A 22,199-nucleotide genomic window follows, 5' to 3' on the forward strand; every position below is an offset into this window, starting at 1 on the left:
GTCTCCTCTCAGTTATATGAATACAGCTATTTTGGGTGGTGTGTTTGATCAGAACTGATATTGTCTAGACAGTGAAGGATAATAAACAGGTTTGAAATGAATTCTAAACCTACAGCTCAAAACAGTTATTTCTGGCAGTCCTGTGGCACTGCAGTTTGCCTCCTCTGGCAAACCTGTTCCAGCTCAGCTAATTATCAAGTCTGCCAAGAGATGTTTTAGTGAGTTGTGGCAGAGAGAGGTTGAAAGTGTGCAGACATGCCCAAGACTGGAGGTGAAAGCCCCTGCTCTATTTTCTGGAAAGTTCCAGAGCAACTGTTATATTTCTCAAATGTTCTCAATAGACAACCATTGAACCTCACACCTTTTTTTTTTTTTTTTTTTTTTTTTTGTAACGCTGGCCCGATTGCCGCAGGGCGTGGTACAGAACGGGCAGACTCCCTCGACGGTGACGGTGATGTTTATTAACACCCAACGCAGACGTTATTGGTGGCACTCACATATAACATTTACGAGTAACACGACTCTACGCTGAACACGTAACAAAGCTAACTAACATGCAAGGGAAGACGATACAAACAGGCATAACAGCTACTCAGACGTTTTAACATTACAAGGCGACAACGACCAACGGGGATCACAACCCGACAGGGGTTTAAAAAGCCAGACTAACATTTAACATTAATCCCTGTCCAGGTGTACGCAAACCCCGAGGGGGGGCGTGGTTACAAATGACACATGCGAGCCCCCCTGCATGCCGTACCACGGGCCGTACCACGTGACTCGTGGGGGAGGAGCGTTCCGTGACACTTTTGCCGTAAACCCATTTGGTATTTTATAGGCGCAGCTACTTGTAATGTTTGAGCTGTTTGTTGGATATGGTATGATTACCAGGTTATCAGGTTATCAGTTTATAGATAACTCAACAGGAGTAATCTCAGTAAGAATTAGTACATTTTATAAATGTAATCACGAATAATAATTATGAATGTCATATGAATATCAGAATTATGAATGTCATTTTGGTAACGGCAACATTCAGATCTTGCCCTTAGGCACTATGAGGGGTCAGAGAAGAGCGTGCGTGCAGGTGTCTGTCTGTCTGTCTCTCTCTCTCTCTCTCTCTCTCTCTCTCTCTCTCTCTCTCTCTCTCTCTCTCTCTCTCTCTCTCTCTCTCTCTCTCTCTCTCTCTCTCTCCCTGTGTGTGTGTGTAAAATGTGAATGCGTGTGTCTTCTTTTCCTGGAAATATAGATCTGTATCGTTTTTTTGAGATCAATATATATTTTTTTTAAGAAAAAAGAGTCACACATCTAGTCCAACTTCTCCAATTTACTCCACTTGAGACCATGTCCATTGTCACCCAAGTTTATTTAATGTGTTATGACTTGTGCTGTGATGCAAGCAGGGGACAATTAAACCAGGGCAACGCAACTCCTCATCTTCCAAATCACACTGACCTTTTCCAATGTGCTGTTAAGCCAAACCCTTTGAAGGATCCAAATAGGAAAGTGATGTATTTCATCTTGAACTTTCATGTGATGCACAGGAAAAGTACAATTTCTTCTTCTGTAAATCTCTTTGCCATCATGCATGGAGAAAAGGTCAATAATTGGATCAATCAGCATCAAATACTGGCCTCCTACGTTAATTAACACTGGACCTTTTTGTAAACAACAACAACTCTGATTTAGGTGTTATAGTGTTGGCATTCCACAGCCAACCTTTATCATTGTGCCAGCACAATACATACTGTTTCATGAGTTTACCTCAACAGCCCTTTCCCCCTTTCTTCAGCAGAGTCCTTCATGCATTTTCTACTTCAGCCTAGATTGTTATTTTTGTGAAATATCTTGAACTAATGATTTATTAATGACTTATCTGGCCTAAAGATAAAATGTAAAGGGAAAGAAATTTCAACAAAGAAAATGACTTGGTAAAAATCTGCATATGTTTAAAAATAGTCATGAAAAGAAATGTTCACAGGAAGCTCAAAAACTGATTATTTACTTCAGGCTGACTGTGTTCAATGATATTCCAATTTCTTATATTTGTATTTAATACAGTCATTCCCCTTTCAAATATATAAATAAATATATGAGAATATTGTGTAGACAATTTATATTATAGATTTCAATATATGTATAAAATAGGCCTATACATTGTTACTTCTGTATTGAGCAAGGGGTATAGAAAACATATACAGTACAAAGTCTATTTACCTAAAAACAGAGGAAGGCACATACCAGCATTCCTCTCCTAAATAAACTTCTAGTAGCAGGTGTTGGTGTTAGGAGGTGGAGATTGTATGCACACCTGTGAGTGGGGCTGTCTGTCTGTGACTATATGTGTGTGTTTGGAGAAATATATATACTACTGGTCTGCAGGCAGCTCCACTGTGATAGGGGTTAAGAGGTCTAGCCCCTTCGCATAGATCTGCAATTGCTGAAAGTAATTAGTGTCTTGACATGGTATAAGAAAGAATGCTTTGGCTTGGTGATGTTTACCAACTGGAATCCCTGGGTTTGAGATGTGTGTCATCGCACTCCTCAGCCTTAGCCACAGATACATGAAAATCAGTCATGAAAGTAGCTGGATACTGTTTTTTTTCTATTTTTTCCTGAGAAGTAGAAATAATCATTATAAAGACAGAATGTCAATTCTAACACACACACACACACACACACACACACACACACACACACACACACACACACACACACACACACACACACACACACACACACTGTCAAGCCAACATACCGCAGGTTATATATACATAATGGGACAGAGAGGTAGAGCCAAAGAGACAGATCACTTTAGAGAGGGTTAAAAACGCAGGCAGGCAGATGACATTTGGAGGTGGGTTCTTTCTTCTCCTGGGTATTAGTTTGTGTGGTCTGCTTGAGCCCTGTTCAACCTCTATAGCACTTTAATGTGTTAGCACAGCAGAGGACTGCAGAACACTGGGGAAGTCTAATCTAATGTGGTCTAAACCAACATGGTCTAATCCAGTATTCTCATTTCAGTCTCAATCTAGCGATGTCTTCATGCAACACGCAACATTTAACATATCTAATCAGTAACTGATGAATTCCTGCAAGCTGACTCAATTATCACACCCTTTTTCACAATGCATTGGGATAGATAATGGATGTCAAACAACTGCAGCTGTTGTTCTAACATCTGAACAGGGGGTGAGGATCAGAAGGGGCTGTGTGACAGTTGGGGTCGGTGGACACACTGCCTACTGCTCCTAGGTGTGTGGTGTCAGATCGGCTTACACGGAAGCTGTTTGTTGTCTCAGGGACTGGGGAGCAATTCTGATATGTTGTTTCAGTGCATCTGTGATGCAGCTGGCCAGAAGACAAGTGTACTGTCTCTAGCACTCTCATTACATGACATAAAATGAGTGGAGTGGCTGTGATGCACTCAATGGTTGCTAAGTGATGATGACTGTCTTAAATATGCCATAATTCAGTTAGATGATAACAGGTTGAGTGAATGCATGTCTTTGGTATGATTAGAACCCCAAGGCCATGGAAGAAAGAAAAACCAAAGACTCAGTTACTAAGTAAATTTTATTCCTCATAGTGTACTTAAGAGTTTGCACATTTGGTCTCCCAGTCAGGTATACACAGTGACAAAACACAAGAATGCAAGACTAGATTAGAGATCAATTTAGAAAAAGCAAACAAGCTCCAAAATAGAGTACAGAAAAAAATGACCAGGCAAAGAGAGAAAGCTTCAATTCAAACACATTCTTGCTACTAAAAGTTTCATAGCCTTCAGAACAACCAGCAAACCAATATATATTTATATATATTTATGTATGAGCTATTTTTAATGCACACACCAAGTATATGACAGCACAGTGACCACGTAAATCCAAACTCTGAACATATAACAGGCTTCACAGTAACAACAACACAGAGTGTGAACTGGACATCAGTGATCTCCAGGACAGAGAATCAGTGAATATACTGGTCATAATAAAGGGTTTAATCCCCAGTCTCAGGCCATTTCTGATAAATGTCAAATTTCTTTCCCCTCATGCTGTTCTATTGCATGGCACTGCCATTATCACATCACCCACGAAATGTGCAAAACTGTAACAATATCCTTCCAGCACTTTTGGTTATTGTCAATTGGTTTGGACCAAAGGTTTGACCATTGTCAGCATAAGTCTATTCCTTGCTGACGTATTCTGATCTCAAACCCATGCTTGAGTCCACACATCCCAACAGGATCCAATCCATGTCACTTAAGCATCGCAGAATTTTTGATATAACAGTATAGGAGACTTCAGATATGATACAATTTCATATGACATATACACAATATTTATTGTATGATACACTTTTTGCAGTATCTCAGTCTTTGAAATAGATTTATAAGAAGATGATATGTATATTCCACATTCATCAACAATAAAAAGTATAGATATTAACAACAATGAATAATGAACAACAAACAAAAAATACTGCATTATCAACATATGGAAAGTTCTAGAAAGTCATGTTGTAGTTTGTGATTTTTACTTATACTGAGGTCTATGCCTGTAACATTTTGGATTAAGAGGAAAATGACAGTATTTTGTGTCATGGCACAAAAAACAGAAGAGGTCACTGTATTAACATTAATGTGTTCTTTTCTGAATTGGAGAGCCTACTGGTCATTCGGACTTTTAAATCTATTTTTCCTTTCTCAGCAGAACTGTATTCTGAACAGCTCTTTTCAGGGAAACCAAACCAGAGCATGATAGGTCTTAGTTCTGTTTACATGAGGAAAAATCTAATATCTCACTGCTCAACACTTGGCTGACCAATCTGTGTAAGCCTTCCTCTCTTCAACATCACCATAGAAACCAGGAGACATAAAAAAATAAATATCTAAATAATAAATAAATTATATATCATAAATAAATAAATTATATATAGATTTCGTTTCATATATATATATATATATATATATATATATAAAGACAAAAAGAACAGAAGTAGACAAACTGATATAAGACTGTTCCGAGCTGCTTGTGTGAAAAGCTTATCAGTCTTTGATGAAAAAAGATCAAAGTAGTATGAACAAAACACACCATGCAGCACAGGCATCGAACATTTACTTCTGACAACTCTGTGAAAAGTAAACTAACTAGACACTGTATCAAACTAGACAGTGTATCAAAGTCAACCTTCAAGTTGTCAAAGCTTAAACAAATCCCTCTTTTCTCTTGAAGGCCTCTGAGGATCCTTCCAAATAAGGAAACATTAAAAGCCCAAAATTTCTTTATATTTTTACTCCAGGCAAAATGGAATAATGTCTGATGATAAGTGTCCTAGTGTCTCAGAAATCAATTTGCTTTCACCTTGACCTATACTGAGACACACCACTCAGAGTAAGGCTGACCCTTGGGTGAGTATCTGCTGACCCCTCACTGCCGCACACTAGCATGATGGATGCAGCGTTCAGCTGGCTGCTTGGTGACCCCTCCAAACACTTCCACTTCACGGCTGGTCCAAGGGACCACATTACCCAGGATACTTGTGCTGCAGTGTGCCAGTGCGGAGAGCTCTGTGTGAGTGAGCGGCCGATCCCACATGTTAAACTGAGAGAGCTCGCCTACCAGAGCACGAGATGCTTCAAAACGAAGGCCACCCATTGAACTCTGTAGGAGAGAAGACATTCCTTGAAACATTTATCCTACAGTTACTCTACACACAAACACACACACACATACAGAGAGAAAAGGGCCTGAAAGTATGGAGTGAACAGGAAAGCTTTGCGTTGGGTAATGACAGGGATGATGGAGGAGCCATCATGGATGGACTGAGGCGGGATATTCCAGAACTTTGGTGGTGAGCAACAAATTGTACTGAATGTGGGAACATACCAGAAGTCTGGGTAAATGAAAGGGAATGGGAGAGATGTGAGCTGTATCACAGGTATGTGCTATAACTCTCACCACTGAATTCTGTATGCATGCTGTATGTCTTGGAGACTATGGAGGGTTTTAGATGGAATGCCAATAGAATGGGAATTACAGTAATCCAGTGGAGTCACAATAAAAGCATGGATAAAAGCTTTAGTGTCTTTGGTATGCAGCAAATGGCAAAGGTTAGCAGTATTATGAAGGTGAAATAGAGCAGTTTTGGTGACTAATGTAATGTGTGGCTCAGTAAGGGAAAGGTCAAAGGTTATATTAAGCTTCTGTACTACAGGGGATGGTCTGACAAACTCTCTATCAATATTATAGGCAAGGTTGGAGTAGCAACTACGGACTTGGGACCCACAGGTTTTATTAGTTTTACGTTTAAGATAGTTGGAGTTCATTCATATTTGTTGTCATCAATACATGAGACCATGATCCATGATAGGCAGGTGGTGGAAACAATGAGTCTATTAATACAGGGTGTCACTGCTGAACGACTATAGCAATGACTGATATAATGAATGAAATTAGTTTTATTACTTCTGCCTGTTTGAAATGTGTTTCTCTGATGGATCTCCATTTTCTTTCCTGCCACATGACTCAATCCCATAGGCCATTAAAGCAAAGGCTTAGAAACACATCCCTGGTAAAAGCAAAGAAAGCCCAGCCATTCTGCACAAGATAGAGAAAGTCATAAAGCTCAGCGAATCTTAATGAAGGGATGAGGAGTTTAATGACAGACTAAGATAAGAGAGGAGATTCAGAAGGGAGGCCATGTGGATAGAAGCTTAAGAGGGTTAACTGAGTTTACTGGAGCACTCACATATTCCATTTCCAATTGGCTAGCCCAGTTATAGTTGTGGAAAAACAGAAGTGTTGGAACCATCGCAATGCTAGAAGATCAACCAGCTGCATTCACTAACCCACTGAAAACTAATGCAGCAGTAGTTGTGTTTGCTCCTCATTAGGATACAGTATTGAGTACAAGCGTAATGGGACATATATTTTAGATTTGCATCTGTGGACTGATTAATGCTTTATGAAATTCTAGGAGCTGTGCACTCACACCATAATGTGGAAATCATATGCTTAAAAATATTAGACACAGAATATTACTTTGTACATTATAGTTCCCTAATTTACACACCCTTGTATCTGGACATGTCTAATAAGCTAGTCTCTCTTTCTGCCAAGATACACATACCCCTGATGTCCCCTGCTGTAGCCCACCACACCTCTACCCCAGCCAACTACTTCTCAGTTGCCCTTAGTGGATGTTCTCTTGCAGGGTGGGTTTTGGACACATGCACACCATTGGGACAAGACTAGGACCTCTAGAACACTGGACTAGACATTAACTGCTTATTTATTTATTTTTTTAAATTTATTTTTCTCTTAAAATTGTTATTGCGGTGACCGTTGTCAGCCAGAAGAGGATGGGCCCCATCTTTGAGTCCTGGTTCCTCTCAAAATTTCTTCCTCATGCTCTAGGGAGTTTTACCTTGCCAATGTCACCCTTGGCTTGCTCACTGGGGGCTTTTGTAACGTTTTTGCACATTTGTAAAGCTGCTTTGTGACAACATCTGTTGTTAAAAGCACTATATAAATACATTTTTATTTTGATTTTTTATTTGACCTTTAAGAGAAAATATGGGTTTAGAAATAAGTTGGAGAAAGTCTGTTTTTAAAGGGCTAAAATTACTTATACACAACGTCACTTGAAAGTATTGCAACACAGCTTTTGTGTGCGGAAGTATGACCAATTAAGCAATTTGTAGCCACCATGCTGAAACTCTGGTCTTCCAGAGATGTGGCCAGGTTATGACTCACCTGTTCCTGGCCCAGGACGAGTGTTCCTCCAGGCCGGATGGAGTGGCGTGTTGCCAGTTCCCTCCCCTCACCTTTTAGTCTGGCTCCTAGGTAAGCATGCCAAATTCCACCTCTCCTGCTCCAGCTGATGCACACATGCTGCCACATACCCACTGTCAGGTTGAGATGAAACTGCACCACCTACAAGAAGGATCAACCAAATGCTTAATGAATTGTGCAATATTTCCATACTCTCTCCTTGACATCACTTTATGGGATGCATTCCTCCAGCTACATTAATTCATGCATTTTGAACCATCCTGATGAGAGCATATGGGGCAAAGAATCACATTAAAGCTCATGATTGCCTATTATGTTACTATTTAGACCATCTGCAGCCTCTGGGATTCACTAGCCATTAGAACCTGGTTAAGGCATGAGATAAAGGGTAGCAATGAGAGCAAGTCATAGTGATCAAAGGATTATTAATCAAACCAATTTACCTAATTTAAGCGATAATATAAGTCATTAATACTCGGGGTAATCTGTTCTTACACTGGGTCAAGATAGCATGCCCATCCCAGATTATGTCCTGAACCAATATAGAGAAAACTGCAAGGCTGGGTATGTATTACCACATGAAAGGGGAATCATTTTGCATTAGAGTCATCATTTTGCATTTGTTTCAGTGACTGATCTGGGGATGGGTTAAAAGTGGTCTCTACCTCATTATTGATGATGAGCTCAGTGGGGCCATGGACCAGCTGCTGCAGCACCAGCTCATGAGTTTGCTCTGGCACGGCGTAGGAGACTCCGGTTCCCAGGATGCTCTGCGCAGGTCTTATCCACATACAGATGGTGAAGGCGTGGAGCGTAGGGATGGCTCGCTTCACCATAGCATACATAGAGCTGCTCCTCACAGGAAAAGAGAGCCTGTAACCCTCTGGGAACCTGTTCTCAGACAGACCTGACACAGAGGCACAGATATGAGCAAATATGAACAAATTTACATATCCAGGAGCTCATCACTGACTTTTATTTAGTTTAATTAAACTTAGTGAAATATTCAGATATTGCTAATTAACATATAAGGTATAATTATTTGAGTTGTCCATTCTGGGAAATGATTTGGCTATTTGTTATTGTAATTTGCAATACAGATTAATTTCAAGCAATTACAAGCAACAAAGAAACAGATGAAAGTGTCAAAGTCCTTTTACATTTTAAGTAAACACTGCAAGTAAAAAATGTGTGTCCATCCAACACAGGCCACTTGGGTTCATAATAGAATGTCTAATTAATTCAAATAAAAAACACATACACCTTATTCTCATATCTATTCTTACAGTATATAATTGATGTGGTTTGCATTTAGAAATGCACAGTTGTTAAATTATTGATCCAAATGACCAAAGTACCACTGCTTGTTTAATTTTATGTCAAAGGTATTATGTCAAACTGATTTATTGTTACAACATGCCATTTACTGCTTAAATATGCTGATGAGTGTACCATCAAATGTATCTCAAAACCTCAAAAATCTAAATCAATAAGAAACATATTATGAAGCATGTTCTTTGCCGAGTGTGCTTGATGAACAGAGGCAGAGTCTGGAGTGGAGAGAAATGTATTGGACTTGACTCATTATAGCTCTCTAGTGTATGTCTTAATGTTTAATATTGAACAGCTTTGCATAATTGATCCTGTGCTCTTAAATAGTAATATGTTTTCCATTAAACTTCACTATTTCTACAAAACACTTTCCAGAAATTACTGCAGGCGTAATCAGTATGTCCTATCAGCTCATTGCAGAAATACATGAGAAAATACATGAGAAAGTCTTCTCTTGTCCACTTTCTCTCTCTCTCTCTCTCTCTCTCTCTCTCTCTCTCTCTCTCTCTCTCTCCCTCCCTCCCTCCCTCCCTCCCTCTCTCACCTTGCTCAAGGCTGTGAATGCGCTGGTGGACAGTGTCCAGTCCATGGTCAATGTGCTGTTGATGTTTCTCTGTCTCTTTGCGAAGTGCCTTCCTCTCTTCTTCCAGAAGCTTCATCTTTCTCTTCAGCTCCCCCTCCAGATCATCCACTCTCCTCTGCACCACAGCCCCCTGGCCCTTGATGGCACTGGGGCCATTTCCAGAGCCCTTCACCCCAGTCTCTGTGTGGTTGTGGGCCTGCGGTGTCATTTCTGCCTGCATGCAAAACATCAGTGTGTTAGTGATTTACAGGTTATTGAGCTCTCTTGGGTTTTCTAACAATGGGAAACTTCAGAACTTCAGAACAACTGATGAACAAGCAACCTGCAATTTTCTTTCATGTTCAGTTTCACTGAAACATTATTTTGTATTTGTGAGAGCACGTGTCGTACATTACACGTGTCCTACACTATAGGAGCTAAGATATAGACATGCATATGGACTATATAGCTATAGACTCATAATGTGGCTTCAGCATCACCATTGCATGCTAAATGTCGTCACAGCGGGTTATTTGTTGTTTAGCGCTCTGGCTTCATGATTCCATGAAATCGTTAAATGTTGGCTGTGCTCAATTAGGCTTCGTTATTTGTGGTCGGGAACCTTTAAATAATCGATTACTAGCAAGTCTTAGTCACGCAAGCAGCCACATAAGTACATTACCACTGATGAGAGTTGTTGCACTGTGGTAATAAATCAAGAAAATGTATTCATCTGAACTCAATTTGTGAAACACGTCTGGTGCAGGATCGTAAATCTTTGCTCTGTGCTACGTGAGCAGAGCAGAAATGAGCTCGTGGAATCAAAAGGGAAGTGAACTTTATGGCCGCAGACATCTACACACGGTGTGCTGGTAATTAGGTATGTTATGCCTCTGTTTCACAATGTAGCCTCAAGTCTGTGACTCTCCCATTTCTAATATTATACAGAAAAAGAGAAGAATATAATTATATACAGTGAATAATATAGGTTCCACGGTCAGCAAACAATTTGTTTACATTATCGAACTGGTTATTCTTTGTTACCTCCCTACCTCCAATTTCTCAATACGGTCTTTCATCTGAAGTATGGCTTGCTCCAGCTCTTCCATAACGAGGGACGTCAGCACCGACGCCGAAGCTCTTGCATCGTCCTGCATCTCAAGACGGTCCCTCTCTACCTTTTTCCCGCTCCGTTTCTTTCCACTCTCGCATTCCGAGAGCTTTCCCGTTAGCTCCTGTATGGTCCGTTGGTCTGTGATAATTTCGTCCTTTTGTTGTAGCACTGTCTGCCGGAGCTCCTCGGCCGTCGTGCGGAGATAACCCCAGTCCTCGCCAGCATAGAGTGACTGGTCGTCAGCTTGAAAGTTTTTCGATTTGCACTCTCCGGGGGGAACTGGGGTACAAATGAGTCTGCTGTAGGTTACCTGCTGCTCACTGCCGGTGGCACCGGTTCCCACTCCGGTCATACCATAGAAGATGGGAGCCTCCGGGCTGACCCTCTCTCTGCTGATCGTATCAGCACCATGGAGAGCGTTCAGCGGTCCAGCCCTAGCTACAGATTTTGAGGGGGTAGACTGTCCACCTGCGCCCGGAGACAGCGACTGGTTGTCGGACAGCTGCGCTGCGGTCGAGGTAGCTGCAGGTGAGCCACCGTGGACCGCAGCGATGATGCAGATAACAGCTCCAACAAAAGCCACCATCCCGGCGGCCAGAATAACAACGATGAACTTCAGGGTGGCGGTTTGAACGGTCGATAAATATGAGAAACGGATAAAAAAAAACCGTGAGATTGAAAGCGTGCTAAAAACAAGAAGACGAAAAATAAAAAAAAACCCAAGATCGCCAGATAATCCTTCAGCCGTCAACTATATAGCCTATACTAGATCGAAAAACGTGTTGCATATCACGGCAGGTCAATTACAAATTCTGCCTTCTAAGGATGCCAGAAATGTTTTTTATTTAGACGCTCTCGTGCCGAAAGATGCCCCCGTTCTCTGCTGCACTGCCAAGCATCTCTCCCAGTAGTACCACTGACACCACGAGTCAAGCGGCAGCTCGAGCAGAGTGGGAGAGGGAGGGGAAAGAACGAAAAGCGGGTTGGCTTACAAATGTACACTAAATCTGTAGCCGCTTTTGGAAACGGAACTCATCACAAGGCATCTTAAGCCAACATACACATCGTCAGGTCGGTATGTAAGGCTAAACGAAGCACCCCGGACTACAGCTACATGCAAATCATAAGGTTTATAAGCTTATATTTCCCCCCTATGTATTTTACACTGGCGCGATTACTATTCCATAATCAGTGTCTTACAAAGAGCGTCCCAGTCTCAGCCAAAGCCAGGAGCTGAAATCTTCGTAGTGAGCATCTTGGACGCCAGTTATCAAATGTTCGCGATTCACCCCTGCCACGCCATCGTCCTCGTGAAAGGGTGGTCACGGAAAACATGCGTGAAAAAAGCGGCTGAGGTATCACAGATAAGAATGAGCTCATGCTCGTGGCACTGTGCCTAACGGGTTACGGTGATAATCCACATTTTCATATCTCTCAAAGGCTGCCCACAAACGCAGAGCACGTGTGGGAAAAAAAGACATTGGAACATGTAGAGTTAAATCACATGGTAGATATTAGTGTATCTGCAATCTACGTTTTCCTTTTATGTGGAGTCAGTAAACATCTTTAGCTCGATATATGACTGTTAGAACAGCTGAATAGATTTGACCTCGGAACAATCTGAAGTCAGACAAAGAGAGAGAGAGAGAGAGAGAGATAGAGAGAGAGAGAGAGAGAGAGAGAGAGATTGTTGCCCAGCCAGTTATTATGATAGAGAGACACTGTTGCTAAGACAGTTTTTACCTGGGGGGAGGGGGTAGAGAGAGAGAGAGAGAGAGAGAGAGAGAGAGAGAGAGATTGTTATCCAGCCAATTATTGAGGAGTGAGATGAAAAACAAAAATAGCTTTAAATACTTGTCATATAGTTGTAACTGATCATCACTTACAGAATATCATCAGGCTGAGAAGTAACATGAACTGAGACAACGGTTCTCCAAGTGCCCTCCTTTCCTGACACAGATCCCCATAGATCAGAACTTTCTTCAGTCCCCATATAGGGTTGACACTTTTAATCATCACATCAGTCAGCCCAGTTTGAGAGAAACCTGATCTCACAGAGTACATGGTCTATTTTCAGTCACACTCATGCACATCAGCTTTGCTACCAAGCATGGATTATGCAAGGCACAAATGTGTGAAAAGCACCCTGAGGGCAAATCTAACATTTTGTCCAAATACATTTTGGCTGCAGCAGAAAATGCCAGATGGTGGGTGGTGCCGTTGTCCCTGGTAGCATAACCCTTTCATCAGTCACATCCTTATATTTGCAAGAACAAACTAATTTTAGTTTATTTGTTATGGCATGGGTTATTTCTCACATGAAAGGAGATAGGAGAACAAGTTGTCCTGTTCCTTTGCACACGAGCATCTGCATTATATTAACATCGGACTGGAATAGAGAAGCGACAAGCAGCCGTTCGAGTCCCCATGGTTTTGCACGAGTTGTAGAGTGCTGCCCTCTAGTGTGAAGTTATACAACTACGTATTCGAGGCACACAGCTCTGGAAATGGACACTTCTGAAAGTATACGAAATTAAGCCTGCGTCTCCATTAGCTGTGATTTATAAAATCTAATGTTTACACTGGTAAACAAAGTAACCTTACAGTATACACTTAAAAACCTGTAGGGATAATGTCACAAAAGTGATTTCGCAGTTAGCTAATAAGCAAATAAATAAATAATGATTCGTTAAATAAATAAATAATAAAATCAGGTTTAGCTTCAAAAATCATTCCATTAAAGTTTAAGATTTAACAACTGTGATTAAAAAATAGAATGAATCTGACCACTTTAATGAACACCTCATTCCAAATAGTCGTCAAAAACCCAAATGTAAAATGAATGCCTACTGTATAGCGTCTTTATAGAGTACATTACTGACTAGTCTAACACTATGTCTAGGGACTACTAGACAGCTAGACATAAAAAGCTGGGTTGGAATTCTGTTGTGGAGAAAAGCTTAATTAGGCAGCACTTCATCAGGTAGCACTCAAAAAACTATAAGCCTTCAAGTCTTTCACTACATTTGTCAGTTGTAAATGCCTTTTTATGCTGAAATTAATATAAATGGACTCCACACATACCACACTCAGTTGCAAAACCACAGACAAGCATTTATTCAAACCTTTTTTTTTTTTACAAGCTATCCTAGGCACACTATTTGAAAGCAGTACAAAACTTGATCTCTTTTGCTAGACAATTTAAAATTTTGAAAAACCTATACAGAACACACAATAAAAAGATGCCTCTTATGTAGTATAAAAAACCAAAATAAACCTGTAAATTATCACTGCAAAATCATAATTTCATCATAAAACAGTATCATCAGAGATTCTGCTTTCCAAACTCAACACAAAGCTCATTATTGCGTGAGAGCATGTCCAGAGACTCAGGTGAGGCTACAGTGACACTCGCGACAGAAAGAAATACACCAAGAAAGACTTCAGCGACCCCCTCCCCACAAGTTAACCTGCGTAAGACTGCAGCACTTTGGATAGATAAGGCAGAATCAAAAATTTCAGACCAAATTTATCTCTACGGCCTTCTATCACGTGCATGCGTGTGCACGCACGCACACGCACACACACACACACACACACGCACACACGCACACACACACCCCTGTCTTTACCAAGAAGTGTAGTTCACAGTCTTCCTTTACACAAGAGCTTCATGTCAAAGTTTAAAGGGACAATACATAAGGACAGAGCTTCTGATCTACACAGTGACATGGCATTAGCTTGAGTGCACCACCACATGGAGTAGCATATATTGAGAATCGCCTCAAACACATAATGGGCATGATTCGGCAGGACCCAAGTGCAAAGTCTTAGGAAAACCCTCTAGTCTCATAAGACAATTACAATAGAAGAAGAACAAAAAGAAACGTGTAAAGTTATGAAAGAAAAAACAATACTTTATGTATACATGAAACTAAATATTATTTCGGTGGACATCTTAAGGCTAGGCCCTCTTGTGCAGTTTGTTGACAAGATGCAATTAAGTCGCACAGAATCATGCCATAAAACCATCTTTGCACGATTAAATAAATAAAAATAATAAAAGCATTACAATAGCATTTCTTTCTTAAATAAGAATCAACATACACTGCCAAAAAATATTAAGTGCATTAATTTTCAAGAAATTAACAATATACAAGACAAAAAACAAATACAACAAAAACAACTAAATATGGCTGTCATGCAGGTCAATCAACTAAAAAAAATAAGTTCAAAGCTATCAAGCTGATTAATTCAACAAATCACAATAAACAACTGAAAAACTGCCATTCCTGAACATTGGGGATTAACCGTGAGAGGATCTTGATCTGATCAGGCCCAAGGCTGGCATGCCGGAGTGATGTAGCTAATGCCCCGGCAGGGGTTTGGGAAGGGAGCACTCTCCTCAGTATGCTGTCCCCGCAGGGGTCAGTGTTAGGAGGGATTACTGGCGCTTCTGGCCAGCTCCACCTTGGGGGAAGGAGCTGGCATTACTGCCGCCACCACCAGGGGGCTGGCGACGGAAGCTGGGGCCCAGGCCAAGGTGCCGCTGCATGGTGCCAGTTCAGCATACCAGCCTGAAGCACTGACTTGTTCTTGAAAGGCTGTTTGAGAATCAAGAGAACAGATAATAAATGCATGTCTATGCCTGTGAGAGGTTTTCGGTGGTGGACTAAGAGAAAATGTCCTGCTTTTCTACAATGGCCTTCTTTTATGTTTGACTTGCTTGACCAACATACTGTCAACAGTCTTTTTGTAAACAAGTGCATTTACAAGGCAAAAACACTACTTTACAACTGTAACAGTCTATAAAGTTTTCAGCGCATTCAATGGCTAACAAGTTGCTCAAAGATAATCAATTCAATGCCCAGCATTTGCCCATATTTACTGCCTAATCAGGAAGAAAAAAAAAGACTCTGTTTGCCATTATCCAGGAGAATAAATACTGCAGCAGAACACATTTTAAAAGCCAGTGCTCCAAGCTTATTATCGAAACAAATAGGGTCAATTCAAAAGATAATTCCAGGTCTCCATTAAGTAAGACTGCACATCTCGTTATATGACATCACCACCCACTTCTGTTTGCTGTGTGGCCTTCCTTTTGTTGGCTAGCAGAGTGTGGCTCAGGGGTTTGGAGCTTGCCTTAAAATGAAAGTCATACTGGAGCATAACCCATTTCAGCATGGCAATGAGATCAAAACCCTGCTTTCCTTTACAAGTGCCACATGACAACTGGAGCTCATCTTTGTGGAATGCAATGGCTGCTTCCAAAAGCCCCCCTGCTGATGTTTGGTACCACAGAAAGACAAAGATATGGGTGATTCCAGGGCTGGTAATGTGACCCACTGGCTCAAGGGGAGGAAGGAGCACATGGCGAGGACACACTGAGTACATGTAGTGAATTACCTCTTCAATGATCATTGATTGCAAGTTGCAAAAACATCTTTACACATCTTGAGGGCATTTCATTTAGGTGAAGAGGACATCTGTGAACACCAGCAAATAAGACTTCTTACAGAAAACATCTTTAAAAAAAGATCAGTGACAAAGCGGGAGCCTAACTGAAGCAAATACTTAAACTGCAGTCACCCCCCCCCCCCCAGCTGACACCAGATCTCTCTAGTTGAAGCCAGTCTATTGGACAACTAAGCAGTCTGACTTGTTTTCTTCAGGTTTGTATAGAATAAAATTCGACGACTCTCACCACAGGACTGAGAAACCATAAGCCTTTCTCAATAGAGAACAGAAACAACAGTGCCTTCACCCTATCCCCTATAAATGTGTATCCCAGTTGTATACGTCTGAATGCTGAACTATTAATTGCTCAGGGTGAAAAGTCCCATGAGATAAGACCATTATTATTACACAGTTATAAAAATGTTAGGTGCTTTCAGACAGTTGATCATTAGACCAGACCATTGTCTCTGATAGCAACACTGGCCAACCACACCCAATATAACCGAGCACATATGCTCACATGCCAGACACGGAGGCTGATGACCAAGGTAGGGCATAAAATAAAATGGAAAATCCATCATAGAAGCTATTCCATGAAAAAAATGTAATTGCCTGCTCCAGCTCACAGGACAGACTTCTGCTCCAGACCAAAGAGTGTGAATAGGCAGTGAACTAATGCAAGCTACTCAGCCTCTCACCGATACTCAGTAAAATACTGTTTACTGCGAGTGCAACCAGCATGACATTTACCCGCAGGGTTTTGTGTAAAACATGATAAGGACAGAAACCCATTTCAGAGTTACCCTTTCCCACTTCTCTGGCACTTCAAGGGAACGTCATGGCACAGTATTATAAAGGGACCTGCTTCTAAGACCAACAAATGGTATAATGTATGAGACAAATAAGTCCTCAAACATGTCCTAGGTAAAAGGCAATATTTGTAGCTTCTGTGTTCAAAGAGTTTTCTCTTTTTTGGTTTTCATGGTCGAGTGTTGGTTTTATTTGAAGCTGATAAATGATTAGAGAAGCAGGCAGAAGAAACTGGTGGAGGGAGACCTGGAGGATGGCAGAACTCTTTGATGGTTACGGTGAGGAGGTTGGTCGTCACGTCTGTGACGACCACGTTGGCACACCGTGCTGCCATCTCAGGACGCCAGTCCAGATCCTCATCTTCCTCCGAGACTTTGTGAGGAAGAGGATTCTCTGGGAACTCAGCTGGCCGGCGGGGGCCAAAGGAGTTGCGCCGGCGACAACGCCGTTCAGTGCTGTGAGGCACGGAGAGGTCCAGGATGTGCTCACTGTCTTCGGATGATGAAGATGATGATGATGAGAACATGGGGGAGGAAGGCAGGGTGGACTGAGCTGGAGTGGAGTTAGGTTTGCAGTCTGTTAGCTGGGTGTTGGGTTTGGCAGGAGGTAAAATGGCAAGGTTTGCCTGACAGGGTTGGGCAGCTGAGGGAGGAGGTTGGGGATGTGTTGGGGGTGGGAAAAGGAGTTCACCCTCTGACACCTCAGGGCTGGAGGGGGAACAAGGAGGTTCACTAAGTGCTTTAGGTATGTCTGGGGTCATGACCTTTGGACTTTGAGAGGAAGACGGTAAAGATGATGAGTTACAGGCTACTTTGGGAACACACTGTTCTACCTTGGGCTTTTCTTCAGAAACCTCCATTGGATGACACTCGAATGGTTTTCCAAAAACAGGGAATCCAGCAGCTGTGGCAGGTAGGTGCAGCCCTCTATATGATACATCTCCAAACCTCCTGCTCTTTCCGATCACCCTGTTCCGAGATGGGACTTTTTGCCGCCCAATGTGGGGCTGGTGGGTAGCACTTGGAGTCCTTCTGTTATTGGCTAATCCCCCACCCCCAGGCTTATCAATCACTTTCAGATTTAAAATTACTCGACCCTTCTTCACCTCCCGAGGTTTAACCTTCCGGTTAAGGATGCGGACTGTCTCAGAGAAGGGGCTGACTGTGGGGCGGGATGAGAAGGGACCGGATGATCCAACTTGCTGAGCCAAAGGATCTAGGCGGGGCAAGGGCCGCCGTGATATACGATGACAACGGTGGATGTCTTTCTTCAGTTTTGGCTGGGCAGCTCCAGACTGAAGCTTGGCATTAGAAGGGCCACTGGGGGGGTATGAAGGTGGAGAAAGGGGAGGAGGTTGAGGTGGAGGTTTGGAAGATGGCTGGGGGCGACTGTGTTTGAATTCAGGGACTCGGGGGGAGCCCTCTGCAGCATGTGCTCTAGACTGGATGCCACACACACACACACACACACACACACACACACACACACACACACACACACACACACACACACACACCAAAGCAGGATCAGAAAAACCATGACTAAACATCAGTTTATAATGGAACATGCTTAAAGCAAGTAAAAACAGAAAGGATTTCTTAGGTTAGCCCAACTTCAGACACAGATCACATTAGTTACAAAATGACACACTTGAAACCTAAAAGTTTGAACATTGTACATATGTGACTACAATAGACATTTAATAATATAATTTACTGTATTGACCAACCTTGAGGAGCAAGGTTTTAGGCTTGGGTCCTCTCTTCTTTGGTCCATAAAGTTCCTGTTCTCTCTCTCTGGTAGGAGAGACAAGATGACAAAGATGCTGAGTCTCATACCAGTGTTAAACAAGTGTGTTATGGAATCAACTACCAAGCATATTCTTTCTTTTAGAATATGTATTTTGATAAATGGTGTGACATCATGTAAGCTTATACTGTATAGGGAATTGCACAAGTTTGTGCATTAAAATGTGCATTATACTTGCAACATCAGCTGCAAATTTCTTTTTATTTGTATAAGCAAAAAAGACATCAGACACACCACCACAATTCACTCATAGCCAACTTTCACTAATTTTTGATAGTGTTCTTATGTGGCAGAAATGACTGTTTGAGTATTTCCTGCAAACCTACATCAGAGTGCAAACCTGTGACTCACGCAGACCACTTCAAACAGTCGTACATCAACGGCCACAGCAGCATTCAGAACACATGCAACGGTCACAGTAAACATCAGCGGACTTCCTTTCCTCTAGATGATGATTGTGCATTGTCTCGCGCCATAAGCATCTGTTGGCAACTTCAGTAGGTAGTTTATGCAGTATACCTAACTTGCTGAACCTGCTTATAACCACATATATTTTGTAAATAAAGATTACTGTTTCAGTTTAATTTCGCCTGGGTTTCGGACAGCACACCATACAGGGTGGGAAGCATAATTACAACTTAAGACAAATAATGCAACACCCAATGTGGCAAATATGTTGAAAATAAATAAAACATTTATGTGGTGTAAGAAATACTTTATGCTCATTTCTGAAGTCTAAACTAACAAATGCATGTGTGCAGAATTGGAGACATGGATTTTCTTTATGTCAATTGCGTCTTTACAGATCGCACTGCCATAAACACATGTATGCACTGTATGGTGGCTTAACAGGAAAGAAACAGCAAAACTCACTTTTGTTCAAAAGCTGCTACAAGACGATCATCAAGAATATTTTCCTCTGGCTCCCAAGTACTGTACCTGCAAGAGCACCAAAAACCTGCAATCAGTCTGGGCAATGGTTTGTTTAAAAATGTATTAATAACAAAGCGATTCAGACAACTTACTTTATAGCCCACCCTTTCCATTTGACTAAGTACTCAATTCGCCCCTGTAATGAAAACAAAGGCAAAAGTGAACTTTGCTAGCTATACATCAATTTTCATAAAGTAAAAGGTTACTGTGATAGAAACTACTCTTATTCTTGCTATAGTTTAAAAAGAGACGTGTGACTTCCCTAATCTCATGGACATGACAGCAAACATTTAAGCTAATATTTGTGTGCGCTCTAGCTAAATGATTTCCAGTACTGTCCCAGCAAAGCGACTGTCGTTAACAATCAATATATGGTAGGCTATCTCTAACTCCAAATAAACCATCGCCTTGTCCCAAGGACAGACTGCTCTTTGTCAGAATTAGCAATTCGCGCAGACACAAAACAGCTGGCGCCGTCATACTAGCTAGCGATAGCTAGCTACATGGCTACCGTGCTAGCTAGCTAGAGAGATCACATCACTTTACAGTCAAGTTCAAAAAATATCGTTTCACAATAGCTAACCATATCAACAGGATCGTTACTAAAAATTTAGTTGAATGCTCTCGGCACCTTCGTGGGATAAGGTTATATAAGTGAACATTTTTCTAGGCTTGCAAATTGGAGTGGAAACACGGCATTGTATTCTCTCAGAATTTATTCTCTTAGGTTAGCTAGCTAAAGTTTAACCGTGAGGAAACTAGGCCGCAGCGAAACAAACAAACCAGACTAAAACACATGCTCGGGACTAACCTTGCGCACACGACGTTTTAGTATGGCTTCGGCGGCAAACACACGGTCCCCCGCCACAGATAGCTCCATGTTTCGGGACAGGACAGGAGGTTTAGAGCAGTGATGAGAAGGAAGGATCCCGCGTCTGGGAAAATAGCAGGACAGACGCACGGAGCCCAACCAGTAACAGCGGCCCAGCACGGTCACGTGCTCGCAGTCGGCCCCCTTCGGTCGCCCGGGCAACCAACATGAGTTTTACTGTAAGTTTTGTTGCAGAAAACGCGGGAGGGTAACAAAAGTTGATCTTTTTTTTTTTCAAAAGCATTTTTCAAATTATTGAAATGTTTTTGTATTTTTTTCAGAAGCAGCACACATTTACACACTATTGCGCACACGATTCCCTGACATTTGGTAGGACACAGCTTATTTATAAGGGTTGGCACGAGCGATCTATTATCCTCCATCGTTCCAATTGTCGTAACGTCTAAATTAAGATGTAACATGCATGCAGACATAATACAGACTTAATCTTATTACAAGCATTGTTTCGTTTTTAATAGGCTTCTATTGATCAGCTACCATCATCAAACATCATCTTTGAAGAAGGAATGTGGTCGGAAAAAAACTTGAATAATCGTGATCGGCGATCACTTAAACGTGTGGTGGAAACAAATCGTAGAAAAACAACAGTAGAACTCAGGGATATGTTTAATAGTTAAAGTAAGAGCATTCCCACACGCACAATGCGAAGGGAACTCAAGGGATTCGAATTAAACAGCTGTGTAGCCTTAAGAAAACCACTTGTCAGTGAGGCTAACCGGCAAAAACGGTTTCAATTTGCTAGGGAGCATAAAGACTGGACTCTGGAGCAATGGAAGAAGGTCATGTGGTCTGATGAGTCCAGATTTACCCTGTTCCAGAGTAAGAAGAGAGGTGGCTGAAGTGATACATCCATCATACCTAGTGCCTACCGTACAAGCCTGTGGAGGCAGTGCTATGATCTGGGGTTGCTGCAGTTGGTCAGCAATGTTATGTGCCCAAAGAATGAGGTCAGGCTTGTACCTGAATATACTGAAGGACCAGGTTATTCCATCAATGGATTTTTTCTTCCCTGATGGCACAGGCATATTCCAAGATGACAATGCCAGGATTCATCGGCTCAAATTGTGAAAGAGTGGTTCAAGGAGCATGAGACATCATTTTCACACATGGATTGGCCACCACAGAGTCCAGACCTGAACCCCACTGAGAATCTTTGGGATGCGCTGGAGAAGACTTTGCGCAGTGGTTCAAATCTCCAATCATCAATACAAGATCTTGGGGAAAAATTAATGCAACTCAGAAATAAATGTTGTGACATTGCAGAAGCTTGTGGAACCGATGCCACAGCGAATGCGTACCGTAATCAAAGCTAAAGGGGTTCCAATTAAATATTGTGTGTGTGTGTAACCTTTTTTTTAACCAGGCAGTGTATATGGTTAATTTTAAACACATTAGGCCACAGTAGAAATATAGTAAAATATTAATATAGCTCACAATGTTCAAAATGTATGACATATTTAAAAAATATACACAATATATTTCTAATATAATTCAAAA

At 41.6% G+C, this 22,199-nt stretch overlaps 2 protein-coding genes across 5 annotated transcripts; both read right to left on the reverse strand.

The window, feature by feature from the left end:
• Positions 1-3,558: 3,558 nt before the first annotated feature.
• Positions 3,559-12,865, reverse strand: LOC113569861 (neuronal pentraxin-2-like). The gene is made up of 6 exons (XM_026997931.2): positions 12,688-12,865; positions 10,740-12,544; positions 9,670-9,922; positions 8,459-8,700; positions 7,755-7,934; positions 3,559-5,660 (listed from the first exon to the last, which is right to left on the reverse strand). The coding sequence occupies exons 2-6, from the start codon at positions 11,385-11,387 to the stop codon at positions 5,427-5,429; spliced, it is 1,557 nt and encodes a 518-aa protein (XP_026853732.1). The 5' UTR covers positions 11,388-12,544; positions 12,688-12,865; the 3' UTR covers positions 3,559-5,426.
• A 1,029-nt stretch (positions 12,866-13,894) lies between these two features.
• Positions 13,895-20,766, reverse strand: LOC113569862 (chromobox protein homolog 6-like). 4 transcript variants are annotated; one of them, XM_026997932.2, is made up of 5 exons: positions 20,622-20,766; positions 19,903-19,946; positions 19,751-19,816; positions 18,798-18,864; positions 13,895-18,509 (listed from the first exon to the last, which is right to left on the reverse strand). In XM_026997932.2, the coding sequence occupies exons 1-5, from the start codon at positions 20,688-20,690 to the stop codon at positions 17,238-17,240; spliced, it is 1,518 nt and encodes a 505-aa protein (XP_026853733.2). In that variant the 5' UTR covers positions 20,691-20,766; the 3' UTR covers positions 13,895-17,237. The 4 variants fall into 4 exon arrangements, with proteins under 4 accessions (XP_026853733.2, XP_026853734.2, XP_026853735.2 ...); XM_026997933.2 differs by lacking the exons at positions 19,903-19,946; positions 20,622-20,766 and adding an exon at positions 19,218-19,359 and having other exon boundaries at positions 19,751-19,766; XM_026997934.2 differs by lacking the exons at positions 19,903-19,946; positions 20,622-20,766 and having other exon boundaries at positions 13,895-18,504.
• Positions 20,767-22,199: the final 1,433 nt, after the last annotated feature.

Source organism: Electrophorus electricus, chromosome 1 (assembly GCF_013358815.1).
Source record: "Electrophorus electricus isolate fEleEle1 chromosome 1, fEleEle1.pri, whole genome shotgun sequence".
Taxonomy (NCBI): Eukaryota; Metazoa; Chordata; class Actinopteri; order Gymnotiformes; family Gymnotidae; genus Electrophorus; species Electrophorus electricus.